We start from the raw sequence: 20,405 nt of genomic DNA, 5'->3' as shown, positions 1-20,405 counted from the left end.
GCATACCCAGCAGTGGAATTGCTGGATCATATGGTAGTTTTATTTTTAGTTTTTTGAGGAACCTCCATACTATTTTCCATAGTGACTACACCAATTTACACTCCCACCAACAGTGTAAATGGGTTGCCTTTTTCAGCATCCTCACCAATATTTTTTATTTGTAGACTTTTTGATGATAGCCATTCTGACAGCTGTGAGGTGATATCTCATTGTGGTTTTGATTTGCATTTCTCTAATGATTAGTGATGTTGAGCATCTTTTCATGTGCCTGTTGGCCATCTGTATATCTTCTTTGGAAAACTGTCTATTCAGGTCTTCTGCCCAATTTTTAATGCAGTTGTTTGTGTTTTTGATGCTGAGTTGTTTATATATTTTGTATATTAATTCCTTATTGGTCATATCATTTGTAAATATTTTCTCCCATTCAGTAGGTTGTCTTTTTGTTTTGTTGATGGTTTTCTGTGCTGTGCAAAAGCTTTTAGGTTTAATTAGGTCCCATTTGTTTCTTTTGGCTTCTGTTTCTTTTGCCTTAGGAAACTGATCCCCAAAAATACTGCTATGATTTATGGAGTTTTATGGTTTCAGATCTTTAATCCATTTTGAGTTTATTTTTATATATGTTGTCATAAAGTGTTACAATTTCATTCTTTTAAATGTAGTTGTTCAGTTTTCCCAGCACCACCTATTGAAGAGATTGTCTTTTCTCCATTGTATATTCTTGTCTCCTTTGTTGTAAATTAATTGATCATTAGTGTGTGGGTTTATTTCAGTGCTCTCCACTCTGTTCCATTGATCTTTGTGTCTGTTTTTGTGCCAGTACCATGCTGTGTTGATTACTGTAGCTTTGTAGTATTGTCTGAAGTCTGGGAGGGTGATACCTCCAGCTTTGTTCTCTTTTGTCAAGATTACTTTGGCAACTAGGGGTCTTTTATGGTTCCATATAAATTTTAACGTTATTTGTTCTAGTTCTGTGAAAAATGTCATGGGTATTTTGATAGGAATTGCATTAAATCTGCAGATTGCTTTGGGTATTATGGACATTTTAACAATATTTTTTCCAGTCCATGAACACGGGATATCTTTCCATTTCTTTGTATCACCTTCATTTTCCTTCATTAATGTTTTATAGATTTCAGAGTATAGGTCTTTCACTTCCTTGGTTAGGTTTATTCCTAGGTATTTTTTTCTTTTTGATGCGATGTTAAATGGATTGTTTTCTTGCTTTTCTCTTTCTGATAGTTCACTATTGGTGTATAGAAAAGCAACTGATTTTTTTTATATTAGTCCTGTATGTTGTAACTTTACTGAATTCATTTATTAGCTTTAATAGTTTTTTGGTGGAGACTTTAGGGTTTTCTATATATAGTATTATGTCATCTGCAAATAGTGACAGTTTTACTTATTTTCTTCCAATTTGGATGCCTTCCATTTGTTTTTCTTGTGTGATTGCCGTGGCTTGGTCTTCCAATATTATGTTAAATAGAAGTGGTGAGAGTTGGCATCCTTGTCTTGTTCCTGATTTTAGAGGGTAAGCTTTTAGCTTTTCACTGTTGAGTATAATGTTAGCTGTGGGTTTATCATATATGGCCTTTATTATGTTGAGAAATGTTCCCTATATACCTACTTTGAGAGTTTTTATCATGAATGGATTTTGTCAAATGCTTTTTCTGTGTCTGTTGAGATGATCATGTGATTTTTATCCTTCCTTTTGTTAATGTGGTATATCACATTGATTTTGTGAATATTGAGTCATCCTTAAGCCCCTGAAATAAATCCAACTTGATCATGGTATATGACCCTTTTTATATATTGTTGGATTTGGTTTGCTAATATTTTATTGAGGATTTTTGCATCTATATTCATCTTAGATATTGGCCTATAATTTTCTATTCTTTTTTTGTAGTGTCTTTGATTTTGGTATCAGGGTAATGGTGGCCTCATAGAATGAATTTGGGAGTGTTCTGTCATCTTCAGTTTTTTTTGGAACAGTTTGAGAAAGATAGGTATTTGCTCCTCTGTGTATGTTTGGTAGAATTCCCCTTTGAAGCCATCTGGTCTGGACTTTTGTTCACTGAGAGGTTTTTTAAATTACAAATTCAATTTCACTACCAGTAATTATATGTTCAGTTTCACTCCTAGTGATCATTTGTTCAGATTTCTTCTTGATTCAGTTTGGAAGGTTGTCTCTTTCCAGAAATTTGTCCGTTTCTTCTAGGTTGTCCATTTTGTTGGCATATAACTCTTCATAGTATTCTCCTATGATTTTTTGTATCTCTGTGATATCAATTATTATTTCTCTTCTTATTTATTTGGGCCTTCTCTCTTTTTCTTCCTTAATGAGGTTTATCAATTTTGTTTATCTTTTCAAAAAATCAGCTCTTGGTTTCATTGTTCTTTTCTATTTTGGGGAGGGTGGTTGTCTCTATTTTATTCATTTCCTCTCTGATCTGTATTATTTCCTTCCTTCTTCTGACTTTGACCTTTGTTCTTCTGTTTCTAATTCCTTTAGATGGTAGGTTAGCTTGTTTCTGTAACATTTTTCTTGTTTCTTGAGGTAGGTGTGTATTGCCATAAACATACCTCTTGTAGCTGCTCTTGCTACATCCTATAGATTTTGGAGTGTTGCATTTCCATTTTCATTTGTTTCAAGGTATTTTCTGATTACCTCTTTGATTCCTTCATTGATCCATTGGTGTCTTAGTAGCATGTTGTTTAGTCTCTGTGTGTTTGTGTTTCTCCCATTTTTCTTCCTATAATTGATTTTTAGTTTCATATGGTTGTCATTGAGAAATGCTTGATATAATTTCTACCCTCTTAAGTTTGTTGAGGCTTATTTTATGGCCTAGCATGAGAACATTCCATGTGCAGTTGAAAAGAATGTGTATTCTACTATTTTTGCATAGAATGTCCTGTAGACAGCTGGTCTAATGTGTCATTGGAGACCACTGTTTCCTAATTGATTTTCTGTCTGAATGATCTGTGCATCCATGTAAGTGGGTGTTAAAGTTCCCTACTATTATTATATTATTGTCAATTTCTCCTTTTATGTCTGTTAGTATTTGCTTTATATACTTAGGTGCTCCTCTGTTAGGTTCATATATGTTAGTGAGTATTATAGCCTCTTCTTGTATTGATTCCTTTATCACTATATAATGCCCTTTTTTGTGTGTTTTGTTATAGACATTGTTTTAGAGTCTATTTTGTCTGATATAAATATTGCTACCTCCACTTTCTTGTTGTTCTATTAGCATAAAATACCTTCTTCCCAACCTGACTTTCAGTCTGTGTGTTTCTTTAGCTCTGAAGTAAGTCTCCTGTAGGCAGCATATAGATGGGTCCTTTTTAAAAAAATCTCAGTAGCCACACTATGTCTTTTGACTGGAGCATTTAGTTCATTGACATTTAAATTGATTATTGATAGGTATGTACTTATTGGCATTGCCATTTTGTTACTTGTTTTCTGGTTGTTTTTGTAGTTCTTCTCTGTTCTTTTATTATTATTTTAGTTGCTTCCCTTTTGGCTTGATGATTTTTCTTTTGTGGTATGCTTGTGTTCTTTTCTCTCTAGTTTTTGTTTACTTATTGTAGGTTTTTGATTTGTGGTTACCTTGGGATTTATTTATGTTGACCTATAACTATATCTACTTGTTTTAAATTGGTAGTCATTTAAGTTCAAACACATTCTAAAAGATGTGTTTGAACAATTTTTTACTCCCCTGTTAGAGGACAGTGGGAATGAAAAGTCCCAGCCAGGGCTTCCCTGGTGGCGCAGTGGTTGAGAGTCCACCTGCCGATGCAGGGGACGCGGGTTCGTGCCCCGGTCCGGGAAGATCCCACATGCCGTGGAGCGGATGGACCCGTGAGCCATGGCCGCTGAGCCTGTGCGTCCGGAGCCTGTGCTCCGCAACGGGAGAGGCCACAACGGTGAGAGGCCCGCATACCGCAAAAAAAAAAAAAAAAAAAAGTCCCACCCAACTGAGAAGGCATCCTGAGACCAAATGATGAGGCAGGCAGCCCCATATAATCAACGCGTCAGTTTATTATAGGGTAACTTACTCACAGGGTGCAATTGGGATTGAGGAGACAGTGATGCGGAGGCATTCGTAGGTGCAGTCTGCACTGCCGAGGGACCATTGAGACAATTTTATAATTGACCTAGGGTGTGGGGGATAGGTGCTTGGAAACAGAATGTGCATTCCTAAATTAAATTTATGAATGGGTAACTAGTCTTGTGGGCACTAGGAATACATCAGTGAAGGTTTTCATCATTGTTTGGGGACTAACAGAGCATAGAGGCCACCTGATCCTAATTATTATTAAACAATATCTGTTAACTCAAAGCCCTTAAGGACAGAGAAGTGATTTACTGCATAGTACAGTCCTGGGTAGTGTCAGTGGAAGGACAGGAGAGACTCTAAGGGCCCAAGATGGCATCAGTTAGCCTAACAGCTATATATCCCCTCTCCCACATTTTGTGTTTTTGATGTCATATTTTACATTTTCATGTTTATCCCTTTACGGTTGTTCATTGTAGTTATAGTTCCTTCTACAATTTTTTGTCTTTTAATCTCATACTAACTTATTTAAGTGGTTGATCCTCAGCTTTTACCATATATTTGCCTTTACTACTGGGATTTTCCTTCTCTATAGATACTTACTTCATGTTATAGTCTCTTACACTTAGAGAAGACCTTTGAACAGTTCTTTTAGGGTAGCTTTAGTATTGATAAACTCTTAGTTTTTGCTTGTCTGAGAAGTTCTTTATCTCTCCTTCAGTTCTAAATGATAATCTTGCTAGGTAGGTTATCCTAGTTTGCAGGTTTTTCTTTTTCAGCACTTTAAAAATATCATACCACTCCCTTCTGGCCTGCAAACTTTCTGCAGAAAAATCAGCTGATAACGTTATGGGGGTTCCCTTATATATGACTGTTTTTCTCTTGATGACTTTAGAATTCTCTCTTTAACTTTTGCCATTTTAATTATGGTATATCTTAGTGTGGGTCTATTTGGGTTCATCTTGTTTGGGAGTCTCTGTGCTTCCTATACCTGATTATCTGTTTCATTCTTCAGGTTCAGGAAGTTTTCAGCCATAATTTGATCAAATATATTTTTGACCCCTTTTTCTCTCTCTTCTCCTTCTGGGACCCCTATAATGCAAATGTTGGTTCGCTTGATGTTGTCTTAGAAGTCCCTTAAACAGTTCTCAGTTTTTAAATTTGTTTTTCTTTTTGTTCTTCTGATTGGGTGATTTCCAGTATTCTATCTTCCAAATCAGTTGTGCATTCTTCTGTATCACCTAGTCTGCTATTAATTCCTTCTAGTATGTTTTTCATTTCACTTATTCTTAAGTTCTGACTGGTTCTTTTTTATACTTTCTTGGTCCTTGTTACAATTCACACTGTGTTCCTCTATTCTTTTCCCTAATTCAGTTAGCATGCTTATTACTAATGCTTTAAATTCTTTATCTGGCAAATTACTTATTTCTGTTTCCTTAGTTGTTTTTTCAGAGGTTTTCTCTTGTTCTTTTGATTGAAACAAATTCCTTTGTCTTATTATTTTACTTAACTTTCTCTGTCTGTGTGAAATTAGGTGAAACAGTTACCTGTTGTGGTCTTGAAGGGGTATCCTTGTGTGGGAGTGACCTTATATAATCTGAATGTGCCCAGTGCCTTTGGTGGGAGAGCTAGATCTCACGTGAGCATGAGTCACATCTTTCCCCAGGGTGTGCTAGAAGCCATCACCTTGGTAGGCAGTGGGATTGGAGGTGGAAGGCCCAGGGCCAGAGCCAAGTGAGAGCTGGAGCTTCTCCTCTGCTCTGTGGCCAACACCACCCTATTGGGGGCAGGGGCAGGTCCCAAGGTGCAGGAGCAGAAGCTCTGAGAGTTGGGTCCAAGCTGGCTCCATTCCCTCAAAGTGTGTGCTGTTGCTCTCCCCACTCCCGGCACCAGTACCCTCGCCCCAGAAGGGAGCAGTGCTGGAGCAAGAGAGTCTGGGTGCGGGCTGTTGGCCTCAGCCACTGTCAGATCCTGAGACTGCTTCTGGTGTGCTGCCTCTGTAAGTGCCAGTAATGGCTGCCCCTGCCCTGTTCAGATGCTGTTCCCAGTCTGAGCCGCCTTTCTGCTTTACGACTGAGCACTCCCCTCGGCTGCTGCAGCTCTCACCCTAGTGTGGAACTGCGCCGTAGAGCAGGCGGGGCCGTTGTGGGCACTTGGCCTAGATCTGGGCACGGGCTGTGGTGGTCCTGGCCACAGTCAAAGCCCAGGACCACTTCTGATGTGCTGTTTCTGTCAGCACCAGTAATGGCTGCTCTTACCCCATTCAGATGCCATTCCGGGTCTGGGCTGGCAGTCCCTTGCAAGTGAACATTCTCCTCAGCTGCAGCAGCACTCACCCTAGCATGGAGCTGTGTCACAAAGCAGGTGGGGCCTGAGCGGGTGCTTGGTTCAGACTAGGGCATGTGCTGGAGTGGTCGCAGGAAACCTTCCAGAGTCCAGTGTAGTTTCAATTTGCTTTCTGCACCTTGTTTCAAGAGTAAGGAAGTTTGTGTGCACTCTTCGTGAACGTTGTCTAGGTTTCTTTCAGCCTTCCTGTTAGTCCCACTGGCTTTCTAACCAGCTAAGGGGACTCTTCTTCCCTGTGTTGGACCCCAGGGCTGGGGCGCCCAATATGTGGCCTGAACCGCTCACTCCCCAGGAAGGATCCCCCTTCTCTTCTATGTCCTTTCTCAGGGGCATAGGTCCTGACCTGATCGCTTCTCTTCCCTTCCTGCCTGATTCTTTGTGGATCTTTCTTTTTGTTTATTTATTTTTGTTTAAAACAATATTTTTTATTGAAATGTAGTTGATTTACAGTGTTTCAGGTATACAGCAAAGTGATTCAGTTATCTATATATACGTATATGTATATATATTCTTTTTTGGATTATTTTTTGTAAAAGGTTATTAGAAGATACTGAAAATAGTTCCCTGTGCTATACAGTAGGTCCTTGTTTTTTATATATAGTAATGTGTATTTGTTAATCCCAAATTCCCAATTTATCCCCACCACCCCTTCCCCTTTGGAACTATAAGTTTGTTTTCTGCATCTATGAGTCTATTTCTGTTTTGTAAATAAGTTCATCTGTATCCTTGTTTTTGATTCTCTCTGTGGATCTTTCTTACAGCTTTGGTTGTACAAGAGTCTTTCTGCCAGTCTCCAGTTTATCCTCAGTGAAAATCACTATAAATGTGTTTTTCACATAGCATTATCATGATATATTGTTAATGATTGGAGGAAATATTAATGGCATTTGAATGTTATTTTCTATCATTTCTGTCTTCTTGTGCTCCTTTCTTCCTGGATAAACTGCTTTTTTTTTTTTCTAAATCAACAGTTTCTTTAAAACTCTTTTTTTAATTAATTTTTTTTTATTGGTGTATGGTGGATTAACTAATGTTGTGTTAGTTTCTGCTATACAGCAAAGTGAGTCAGTTATACATACACATATATCCACTCTTCTAGATTCTATTTCCATACAGGTCCTTTCAGAGAATTGAATAGAGTTCCCTTGCTAGGTTCTTCTTCTTATTATTATTATTTATCTATTCTATATATAGTAGTGTGTATATGTAGGTTCTTTTTTTTTTTAACGTCTTTATTGGAGTATAATTGCTTTACAATGGTGTGTTCGTTTCTGCTTTATAACAAAATGAATCAGTTATACATATACATATGTTCCCATATCTCTTCCCTCTTGCATGTAGGTTCTTATTATTTATCTATTCTATATATAGTAGTGTGTATATGTCAATCCCAGTCTCCCAATTTATTGCCCCCCTTCCCCCACTGGGAACCACAAGTTTATTTTCTACATCTGTGACTCAACTTCTGTTTTGAAAATAGGTTCATTTGTACCATTTCTTTAGGTTCCACATATGAGTGATATCATATGATATTTGTTTTTCTCTTTCTGACTTACTTCACTCTGACAGTCTCTAGGTCCATCCACTTCTCTACAAATGACCCAATTTCTTTCCTTTTTATGGCTGAGTAATATTCCATTGTATATATGTACCACATCTTCTTTATCCATTCCTCTGTTGATGGACATTTAGGTTGCTTCCATGTCCTGGCTACTGTAAATGGTGCTGCAATGAACATTGGGGTGCATGCATCCTTTTCAATTATGGTTTCCTCTGGATATATGCCCAGGAATGGGATTGCTGGATCATATGGTAGCTCTATTTTTAGTTTTTTAAGGAACCTCCATACTGTTCTCCATAGTGGCTCTATCAATTTACATTCCCACCAACAGTGCAAGAGGGTTCCCTTTTCTCCACACCCTCTCCATTGTTTGTAGATTTTTTGATGATGGTCATTCTGACCAGTGTGAAGTCATACCTCATTGTAGTTTTGATTTGCATTTCTCTAATAATTAGTGATGTTGAGCATCTTTTCATGTGCCTCTTGGCCATCTGTATGTCTTCTTTGGAGAAATGTCTGTTTAAATCTTCCACCCACTTTTTGATTGGGTTGGGTTTTTTTTGATATTGAGCTGCATGAGCTCTTTGTATATTTTGGAGATAAATCCCTTGTCAGTTGCTTCGTTTGCAAATATTTTCTCCCATTCTCTGCGTTTTCTTTTCGTTTTGTTGATGATTTCCTTTGCTGTGCAAAAGCTTTTATTAGGTCCCATTCATTTATTTTTGTTTTTAATTTCGTTCACTCAGAGGTGGATCAAAAAAGATCTTGCTTCAATTTATGTCAGAGAGTGTTCTGCCTATGTTTTCCTCTAAGAGTTTTATAGTATCCGGTCTTACATTTAGGTCTTTAATCCATTTTGAGTTTATTTTGTGTATGGTGTTAGAGAATGTTCTAATTTCATTTTTTTTTTTTTACACGTAGCTGTTCAGTTTTCTCAGCACCATTTATTGAAGAGACTGTCTTTTCTCCATGGTATATTCTTGCTTCCTTCACCATAGATTAAAAATATGGAACACTTCATGAATTTTCTTGTCAAGGATAACTGCTTTTTAAAGTGTTCTGACCTGTGCAGAATGTTCCTCTTCTCTTTTCCTATCTCTTACTCATCTCCAGTGATTGAACTACTCAGCCTTCAAGACCCAAAATATGCTACTGCCTCCTTAGAGCCTTCCCCATCACTGTGGCCAGAAATAATTTCTTTCTATTCTAGCACTTTCTCTATTCCTTTTTTAAAAAATTCTTATCGTGTACTACTTTTTGGTACATGAGTGTAGTGGGAAAGTGCCTGACTGTGATGGGAGATGTAATTTCAAATCCTGCTCTGCTGTTAGTTTACTGTCATCTCAGATAGGCCACCATACTCGCTGGGTCTTGATTTCTTCATCTATAAAATGAAAGGGTTGGGCAGAGTAACAGCTAGCTCTCAGTGGAACGTAAATTGGAAAGCATGTAGATGTTGGAAGGATTTGGACTTTTATCTTGGTATCTCACCATACAGCCTGTACTCCTCTCCAGCCTCATTCTCCCCCTTTCTGTTTGGAGTTTGCCTTGGGCTAAAAGTGCAGGGATTTGGCTGAGAGCTTGTCTGGACGAAGCTTTCACTGAGGAGTCTCTTACTGTAACGTGCCACTGATTGACGTTTTCAGGGAATAAAGCACTTTGATACCGTTGAGCTTTTTCAGCAGTCTGCAGCTATTATAAAAGTAGTTCTACCATGATTCCCTTTTTTTTTTTTTTCTCGGTACGCGGGCCTCTCACTGCCGCGGCCTCTCCCACTGCGGAGCACAGGCTCCGGACGCGCAGGCCCAGCGGCCATGGCTCACGGGCCCAGCCGCTCCGCCGCATGCGGGATCCTCCCGGACCGGGGCACGAACCCGTGTCCCCTGCATCGGCAGGCGGACTCTCAATCACTGCGCCACCAGGGAAGCCCTACCATGATTCCTTTTAAAGGATAGATGTCAACATCTGTACTTGTCAAGGAAGAAAGCAGTTTTTGCAGAAAATTAGGTGATACTCAAGTCTTAGAAATTAACATTGAACAATTTTATCTTTTTTTTTTTTTTTTTTTTCTGCTATGCATCTCCTGACTTCAGGGATATTCTGACTGATCATCGCTGTAGTTTACCCAGTGAGAAATCCAAGGATGCTGGCTCTGAGCTAGAGCAGCACTCTCATTTAGTGGTGACTGTGATTTCTTGTCATTGAGTAGGGCTTCCCTTTGAGACATCTGTCAGGGTGGTCTTCACTTAGCATCCCAGTTCTACTACTTAGTAGTTCTGCATTACTGGGCAAGGTAATAGTTAGCTTCCCCAAGCCTTTCTTTCCTCACCTGTAACATGAAAATACAGTGATACTAGTATTACCCCATGAGACTGTTATGAGAACTGGATGAGATGACGAATATAAAATCTTGAGCACAGTGCCTGGCACTTGTTGTCTATGATTTTCTTATGATACCTTGAAGTTTACCTTTTATTTTTTTTTATCTTTACCTCTTTTTTCTCCCAAAGAATATGGCATTAAATGTGGAACTTGATTAGCTATCTTAAAACTTACTGATTTAAATTCAGTGTTTTGACTCTTAGTACACAATACTAAGATCTTATGACATGCTATCCAGACATTGCCAATACTAAGGTAAAAACTTTAAAGAATGAAATTCTAGCCTCTCCAAAGGTTCATCAGAGTAATAGATGCTATCCAGAAACAGTCCCCTTGGTGCAGTACTTCACCTTTTGTTCCCTGTCATTCATCCATCCATCCACCCATCCATGTGTGGTTTCTTGAGAACTTGCTCTGTGCATGGCATCTTGCTTGATGCTACCACAGGTTTGGGCACTGTCTAGGCCAGTCCTGTTGGGTGCATTACTAGTAACTTTAGTAGGCTCCAGAGTGGGTAGTGGTTTTTTGCCAACTTTTGGCTTCTGGCTATTCTGTTAGAATGCTTACTCATCCAAACTGGTCTTCCAGATAGATTTAATGTATCTTTCATATCTGACACCCTTTGATGTGTGGTACCTCAAATACATATGATCCTCACTAAAAGATAGATAAACACATTAAATAGGTGAAATTCCTTGATCATGTATGTACTTGCTATGTCATCTTGGGAACTAGAGAGGAAAGGCAGGCACATATCCCTGACTAGTTTTACAGAGAGTACAAATGACTTTTTGAAATGTGAGTTCTGTATACTTTATAAACTTGGGTTATATATTAATCTTTTTGACCAATCTTTATAAAGTATTCACCTATAATTTCTTTTTTTTTTTGCGGTACGCGGGCCTCTCACTGTTGTGGCCTCTCCCATTGCAGAGCACAGGCTCCAGACGCACTGGCTCAGTGGCCATGGCTCACAGGCCCAGCTGCTCCGTGGCATGTGGGATCCTCCCGGACCGGGGCACGAACCCGTGTCTCCTGCATCGGCAGGCAGACTCTCAACCACTGTGCCACCAGGGAAGCCCACACCTATAATTTCTTAAGTTTTACTTTTCAGGTTTAGGTCCTTAATGAATCAACCTAAAATCTATTTTTATATCTTGTGTGAGGTGGGATTCCAATCTCATATCTTTCTATATAATCAGTTATCCTACATCAATTTTCAAATAATCCATTCTTTCCCATCAATCTGCAGAATTATTTCTGTCATATATTAACTTTTCATATTTTCATGGAACTGTTTTGGACTCTTGTTATTTTCTACTGGTCAGTTTTTTTTTGTTTTCTTTTTGGTGGTGGTTGTTTTGTTTTTGGTTCCTAAGCCAAAATCACACAGTTTTATTTACTATAGCATTAAATGATGTTTTACATCTCCCCACCTATTCTTCTAATAGAACATCTTGAGTTTTCCTTAGCATTTGCTTCTCCATTTCATTTTAGAGTCAACTTAACTAGTTCTTTGTGGGGGGAAGAATTGAGATTTTTATTGGAATTGCATTGACCCTAGGGATCACTTTGGGAGAAAGTTGGCATCTTTATGATATAGATGTGGCATATAAATTTGTTCCTCTGTGAATGTAGTATATACTTATTTTGGTTTTCTTTAAGTCCTCTCAAGAAAAGTAAAAAATTATTTTCATAAAGGTTTTTTTACATCTTTATCATATTTATTACTAAGTATTCCTTTGTTGCTATATAGATCATAACTTTTTTTGAATTTTATTTATTTTTTTATAAGCAGGTTCTTATTAGTTATCCATTTTATACATATTAGTGTATATACATCAATCCCAATCTCCCAATTCATCACACCACTTTTTTACAATTATTTCCTAATTATTTGTTGCTCTTATAGAAAACTGAAGTTTATTTTGCATTTTGATCTTAAATCTAGCCACCTTGTTAGACTCTCTCATTAGTTATAATTCGTCTAGCCATTCTTCTTGGTTATCTTTGTAAACCATCATGTGTCTGTGAATGACAATTTTGTTTTGTTCTTTTTAGTCCATAATTATACCTTTTATTTTTTTCAGTGTCATGTTATGCTGCCTGGGGCCTCCAGCATAAGGTTGAATAAAAGCAGTAATAGTGGGCATCTTGTCTTGATTGATCTAAAGGAAATGCTTTTAATATTTGACCATTAAGTCTGATGTTTGTGATAAGGCTTTGGTGGATACCCTCTTCCTGGTTAAAGAAGATCTCTAAGGGTCATTTTGCTTTATCAGTCATTCATCACTTACTGGTGTATAGTGTCAGGGAAAGAGACTTGTTTTCCAGCTAAATAAACATTATTTAAATATTAGAACTCTGAAGTGTAAGTTTTTATGTGATATTTTTCTCTATATATACAAAGAATTGATTTTTGTGTATCAATTGGCTCTGAAATCAAATAAATTGAAAACTTTGTTATCCTGTATTGAATGCTGGAGAGATGAAGTATTCAAGGAACATGTACGTGATCATGTGGTCCTAAACACCAGCAGTTTCTGTGTAGTTCACTGTGAAAGGAAAATGTCATTCCTTTTGAAAATAATGGGAAGTACCAGATTTGCTTATTAATTTTTCGCTAACTTATATGCAATTTAAATCCAAAAGAGAGTAACGTTTTTATTTGTGTAAGTACCATACACATACTTATTTTACTTATCAAACTCTTCCAGTAAGTTTCACATTTGACTTTTACATTAAGCCTAACAAACTTACTTTCATTTCCTTTTATCCATTTCCTTTAATTCATTTTTTCTGTTTCAATTAGTTTAGAGTGTGTTGTGACTTTTTCTTCATGTGGCTCAGTTTTAAGAAACATGATTTACAAAAACTGTTACAGCATTTATAATTTTGAAGGAATTTCATATTTTGTTTTCTTGTTTACTTTAAATTTCACAAAATTCATGTAAGGCCAAGATTTCTGTTATTCATTCTTACAGATGAGGAAATGAGATGTACCTACCTAGTTAATGGCAAAGCCAGAAACTGATATCATCTTCTAACTACACATACTATTATATTTTGCTTTATCACTATAGATCTTATTTACTAAAATATTTAGTTATTAAATTAAGATTTTTTTAAGATACCCTGTCAAATTTATTGATTTTCACTGGATGAAAAAATGGGATCGAACAATAATTACTTTTATTTTTCAAGGCATTGGGAGGAGTAAGGTTGTCTACAAGATAAAGGGTGTATGTTTTTCTTATAGCTTTCCTTAATTACTGATTAAAAAAAAATTTCTGCTCCCGCATTCCCATTGGCCACCCTCACGTGCTCATTGAATTTGGTAGTTCCGCTTCAGGCAGCTCCATAAACAATGCCTTCTCAGTTCAGGGGGCCTTAGCATGGCACGTGTAACCCTTCTGTGGGTTATCTCCTTTGTGTTATATTCTTTCACTTTCCATTATGTGCTTTTCTAGTACTTTGTTTTTGTATAATATGCTGGAAATCCAAATAACAAAACGTCGTTTGGAACTTATGTGAATTTTTCTGAAATTATATGTGTTTTTGAAAAGAGTTACTTGATTGTGATTATCCATGAAATAATTAGATCTTAAAGTAATTCACTTAAGTAACTTTCAACTACCTCATATTTCAAACAAGTGGAAAGGTATAGAAAACAATATAACATTCATTTACCCCTCACTCAGATATCATAGAGACTGACATTTTGTAATAATTTAGGGTTTTTTAAAGTGAATAAAATAGGATACATATAGCTAAGGTCATATGTAATTAACTACCATCTCTTTTCCTCCCTCTTTACCTCCTGCCGTCATTGGCAACCATTATCCTGATGTTATTTATTATCCTTATGCATGGCTTTTATTCTTTGATATAGATGTATCTTTTTTTTTTTTTTTGCGGCACGCGGGCCTCTCACTGCTGTGGCCTCTCCCGTTGCGGAGCAACAGGCTCCGGACGCGCAGGCTTAGCGGCCATGGCTCACGGGCCCAGCCGCTCCACGGCATGTGGGATCTTCCCGGACCGGGGCACAAACCCGTGTCCCCTGCATCGGCAGGCGGACTCTCAACCACTGCGCCACCAGGGAAGCCCTAGATGTATCTTAATACTATATAAATATTTTCGTATATACTTAAAATTTACATAAATATGTGCCACTGAACCTATCTTATTGTATTCTACCTTGTAAATAATTGTTTTAATAATTGTACAAAATAGATCTTTTCATTTTCCTAGTGATAGACAATTTCTATTTTTTGTCTATTACGAATACAAACAGTTATTAGAGTGAACAGCTTTATAAATGTCTTTTTGAGCGCTTGTGCATTTTCCTAGATTTCTAAAAGAGGAATTGCTGTGTCATATGTACCAGTATATGGACTCTTTAACATCAGTTAAAGAGTAAACATTTCCAAAATTCCTGTCCACATTCTTGCCAACATGCTATGTAAACAGACTTTTAAACTTTTTGATGGTATGATGAAAGTAAAAAGTTATTTCTTGAAATTATTCCTTCAAAAGTTTTCACTATGGGTATTTCTTTATTTTTTCATATGAATGTAAGGAATAGGTCCCTTGAAAAATACTGCTGATTTCATTTTCCTTTCCCTGATTAACATGTTTTTGGCCTTTCATGTTTCTTTTTTTAATAAATATCATATTCATGTCCTTTGCCCATTTTTCCATTGTTTTGGTATTATTAATAAGTAGGAGTACTACTTCTTTGTTATATGCCTTTTCATTTTGTGTTTGATGACTGCTTTTAACAGCGGTTTTAAAAATTTAATCAAATGTGTTAGTCTTTTCCTGTATGATTTATATTTTTGTGTTGCTTTTCCTATCTTGTTCAGTAAATCATTCTCTACCTTCATGTCATTAAGTCGTTCTCCCATGTTTTCTTCTAAAAGTTTAAGATTTGCTTTTCACATTTCTTTCTTTCATCCACCTAGATTCGATTTAGGGACTCTGTGAGATTCAAGCCTAACTCAGTTATCATATGGATACCCAATTGTCCCACCATTGTTTATTGAACCATGGTATCTTTTTTGCTTATTTATAAAATAAGCAAAATACCAAGTGCCATGTATATGTTTGTGTCCGGGCTTTCTGTTACTGCTATGTTTACCTGTGCCTAAAGCAATATTGCACTTTTAATTACTATAGCTTTATTACAAAATCTCCTCTCACAATTGTGGTTCTTCAAAATTGTATTGACTTTCCTTTGTTTTTTGTTTGTTTGTTTGTTTTTAATCTATCAAAGAAATTTCAAAATTAACTTCTGGAATTGTATTGCTTGGTAGATTAATTTGTGAGAATATATTCATTTCCTTTTTAAAATAACCTTTATTGAAATATACAGAATTATGCACAAATCATAAGTGTACAGCTTAGTGAATTTTCACAAAGTGTCCCCATTTAAGTATCCCAAAACCAGGTTGAGAAGTAGAACAATAGAATGGAAATGAACACATTCTAAAAGCTCCACTTGTAGAGTATGAGAGGGCCTCCCAGTAGCTACTTCCCCCCTGAAAGTTAATCACTGTCCTAATATCTTTTACCAAAGAATAATAATTTTGGTTATTTTTGCTTGTTTTTGAGCCTGATATCAATAGAGACATACAATATATACTCTTTGTGTCTGGCTTCTTTGATTCAACATTGGTTTTATACAGTTCATCCATATTTTTTGCATATTATTTATTTCCATTGTCATAGAGAATTTCATTGTATAAATACATGATAACTTTTCTGTTCTATTGATAAACATTTGAGTTACTTCCAATTTAGTACTATTATGAAAAGTATTACTGTGAACATTGTTTTACATTTTTTTTAATATACATCGTATACATTTCTGTTAGACATGTACCTAAGAGCAGAATTGTTCAGATATGTTTACTTTCAGCTTTAATAGATTCTGCCAAACAGTTTTCCAAACTAGTGTACAATTTACTTCCCCAGTAGCAGTATATAAAAATTCTAGTTGTTTTGCATCTTTGCCAAAGCTTAATACTGGCAGTTTTTGGTTTTAACTTTAGCCATTTAGTGAAGTGATGTGGTCTCTCTGATTTGGTTTACATTTTCTTAATGATTTGAAGTAGAATGTCATCTTACTGGCCATTTGTGTTTTTTCTCTTGTCATTCATTAATTCATTACTTTATTCATTCATTCATTCATTTAGGCTGCATTGGGTCTTTAGTTGTGGCACTGCGAGGTCTTTGTTGTGGTCTGTGGGATCTTGCACTGCAGCACATGGGCTTCTGTCTAGCTGTGGCTTGCAGGTTTTCTCTCTGTAGTTGTGGCACATGGGCTCCAGAGCACGTGGGCTCTGTAGTTTGCGGCATGCAGGGCTCTCTAGTTGAGGCGCTCAACGAGCTCAGCAGTTGTGGCGCATGAGCTTAGTTGCCCCATGGCATGTGGGACCTTAGTTCTCCAACCAGGGATCGAACCCGCGTCCCCTGCATTGCAGGATGGATTCTTTACCACTGGACCGCCAGGGAAATCCCTCTCTTGTCATTTAAAAAAATTTTTTTCAGCCATATTTCTTGAGGTTGTCTTTCTTTTGATTTGTGGGAGTTCATTATGTATACTGTATTCAGGTCTTTGGGAAATACTTAGTACATATATCTTCTATTCCATAATTTTTCATTCTCTTAATTACATCTTTTAATGAATAAAAGTTCTTAATTTTAATGTACTCTAATTTTCAGCGTTTTTCTTTACAGTTAATTGTGATTCATGATCAGCTTATGAAATCTTCGTCTACCCCCAAGGTCATATGTTATTGTCTAATAACCTTATAGTTTTTCCCTGTCTTTCAAATCTATAATCCACCTGGAATTGATTTTTATGATGTAACTTAAGAAATCAAGATTTAAAATTTTTCTATATGGATATCTTTTTGACTCAGCACTAGTTATTAAAAGGAACATCCTTTGTCCACTGTGCTACAGTGTCACTTTTGTTGTAAGTCAGGAAACTGTATACATGTCAGTCTGTTCTGGACTGTATTCTGTTCCACTGGTCTATTTGTGTCTGTGCCGGAATCACACCAGTTTAATTATTGTAGCATGACAATATTGAGCCTTCTAGTCTATGAACATGGCGCTTTCTTTAATTTACTTAGGCCTTCTTTAATTTCTTTCAATAATGTTTTCTAGTTTTCTCTTTAGAAGTCTTGGTCATTTTGTTAGGTTTATTCCTAGGTATTTGATTTCTTTTGATACTATGGTAAATTATATCATTAAATTTTTAAAATTTGTAATTACTTGTTGCTAAAATGTAGAAATAAAGTTGGCATTTGAATACTGAACTTATGCCCAGAGCTCTTGCTCAATTCATTTGTCAATTCTAATAATTTTCATAGATTACTTTAGATTTTTCTGGAAACACAGTTTTTCCTGTATGTCATTATTCCTTTATGTAGGAATAATGACAGTTTCATAATTTCGTCATTTTCTTTCCAATTCTTATACCTTTTATTTCCTTTTCCTGCAATTCTTTAAATGAATGGATATTGAATTTTATCAGATGCTTTCTGTGTGTCATTGGAGAGCATCATGATTTCTGTATTCTGTTAATGTGGTTAATTACATTGATTGGCTTTTGAATATTAAACCAACCTTACATTCCTCAAAAATTCTAAATGGTTTGTATATCCTTGGATTGTCTTATTAATATTTTATTAAGGAGTCCTGCATATATTATATATTTATGGATGAAACTGACCTGTATTTTTTTTTTTCTTGTAATGCTCTTGTCAGGTTTTGATGTCAAGATTATGTTGGCTTTCTGAAATGATTTGGGAAGAGTTCCCTCTTGTTCTCTTCTCTAGAAGAGTTTTTGTAAGATTGGTGCTATTTCTTTCTTATATGTTTACAAGAATTCAGTGGGGAAGTTATCTGGGTTTGGAGTTTTTCTTTTGCAAGGGCTTTTAATTACAGATTTAATTCTTAAATAGGTATAGGATTATTCAGATTTTCTATTTCTTGTGTAATTTCTGTCAATTTTAAAAAAGACATCTGTTCATTTAATTTGAATTTTCAAAACATTTCATATGCCAAATGTTCATTTGTTTATAATAGGCTTATTATTTTTTAACATCTGTAGGAGAATTTTAAAAATTTTAATCATAAGTTTTATCATTCTACTTGTACCAAGTTTGTTTCCTTTGCTCTTACTGTGCTAGGCTCTTTCTGTTCCAAGAAACACAGATTCACTCGAGTTCCTTCAAGTAATGGAGATTCATGAGGCTCATTATAAAGCCATATGTAATCCTAAGAGAAAGGAATCACACAGGAAGAGCAAGATCTCTAGTATACCTTGGCTTTAGGGAGACTGGAAATGTATGGTTAATAAGGATATGGGATATCTTTAGAGATGGGAACAGGTTTACTTTTTAATACCTTTAATAGTAAGACTTTCTAATGCTTTACTCTAATGCCCCCATTATTTGCATGAAGTTTCTTATTTCCTCTTGGCTCTTCTGTATTTTTTCTTTCCCTGCCCTACCTTTTGGTTACTCATAACTTCTTACTCATGGTCCCCAGTGCCTTGTAGCCTCATTTTGTGTTTCTTTTCAACCTCTTCTCCAGTTTGACTGAACCTCTCCATGGTTCTCGATTTCACCTCCCAAGAGATTAGTTGATTAGTTTCAGAAGACCGGTATGTGAAGCCACCTCTTAGGCTGTTGGTCAGTTACCGATTGGTTACTCTTGACCAGGCAGGTATTGCCAAGAGTGGTGGGTCCACATAGCATAGCACATGGATGCCTTAGGCTAACTCCTCTGTAGAGGGCTGCAGCTGGACAGTTTCTCTTAAGATGAGTCTATACATGGAAAGTACTAGAATTAGTTAATACAGGTAAGCTAGAAATTAAATCATTGCAAGTGTTGCAGCTTTTCTCCCGTTTTCACTTATTCTGGTGAAATACCAGTGAGTAATTAAATCCTGATAAAACCAATATCTAGAATTTGGTATTATCCATCCCTTTAGCAGTTATCCCTCTTTAACTGAAAATATTCATGTGCTACCAACCCAGATTAGGGCTTTCTGCAATTAGATGTGTAATACCTATAATTTTAGTATGGACAAATGGAAATTGATAGATTTTAAATGTAAGTAATATAAAAAACAGACATAGGCAGATTAATGATTATTTAAAGAGAAAGCCATAGTATTTATCTCGTTTAGGTTACTTCTTGTTATTTCCATTTTTAAGTCCAGAAACAACCATGTGTGCTGCTAAGACTTCACTGTTCTGTAATAGCACAGGTCAAGTTGAAGACAAAGAGGTCCTCTTTCCTTTTGTGATACTTAATGGGTGACATATTTAAACACCACACCTTAATCTTTTGCCTAATGCATTCTCATTTATGGAATAAATTGTAGCTATTACATAGAAGCCCCTCTAGTACAATAAGTGAAATTGCTTTTTAATTTTCTAGGGGGACTCAGAGAGAGTAATGATAATTACTGGACCAAACATGGGTGGGAAGAGCTCCTACATAAAGCAAGTTGCATTGATTACTATCATGGCTCAAATTGGCTCCTATGTTCCGGCAGAGGAAGCAACAGTTGGAATTGTGGATGGCATTTTCACAAGGTAAAAACATTAGTTCTATTTGAATATATTTCTGACAATAAATCAAGCCCACATCGTCACATGAATTTTCTTCTTACGTACATAGTTAGGTGAACAGATTTGCTATATAGGATTTTGCTATTTAGAATTTCGGGACTTAAAGAAATCATTTCATCATGAAATTAATATCAGAAGAGACCTAGGAGATCATTTTGTCTGGTCATTTTCAACTTGTTGTTAGTTACCGAGTTCTTTCTTAAAGGAAATTATTTGTAGAAGTTGAAAATTAAACAGATAAAAGCAGATCTGCTCTGCCTTAATCAGAGGTAGAAGGCTTGAACCTAAATGTCCATCGACAGATGAATGGATAAAGAAGGTGTGGTACATATATACAATGGAATATTACTCAACCATAAAACAGAATGAAGTAATGCCATTTGCAGCAACCTGTATGGACCTAGA

At 36.3% G+C, this 20,405-nt stretch overlaps 1 protein-coding gene across 1 annotated transcript in view; it reads left to right on the top strand.

Moving 5' to 3' along the window:
• The window catches only part of MSH3 (mutS homolog 3), a 183,914-nt gene that overhangs the window by 129,971 nt on the left and 33,538 nt on the right, over positions 1 to 20,405 (top strand). The window contains exon 20 of the mRNA XM_082836378.1: positions 19,807 to 19,964. Coding sequence (XP_082692504.1) covers positions 19,807 to 19,964 — 158 coding nt within the window. The remainder of the gene's footprint in view (positions 1 to 19,806; positions 19,965 to 20,405) is intronic.

This window comes from Leucopleurus acutus (genome assembly GCF_964270905.1).
Source record: "Leucopleurus acutus genome assembly, chromosome: 3".
NCBI classification, from domain to species: Eukaryota; Metazoa; Chordata; class Mammalia; order Artiodactyla; family Delphinidae; genus Leucopleurus; species Leucopleurus acutus.
This window is presented reverse-complemented; position numbering and strand designations above follow the sequence as displayed.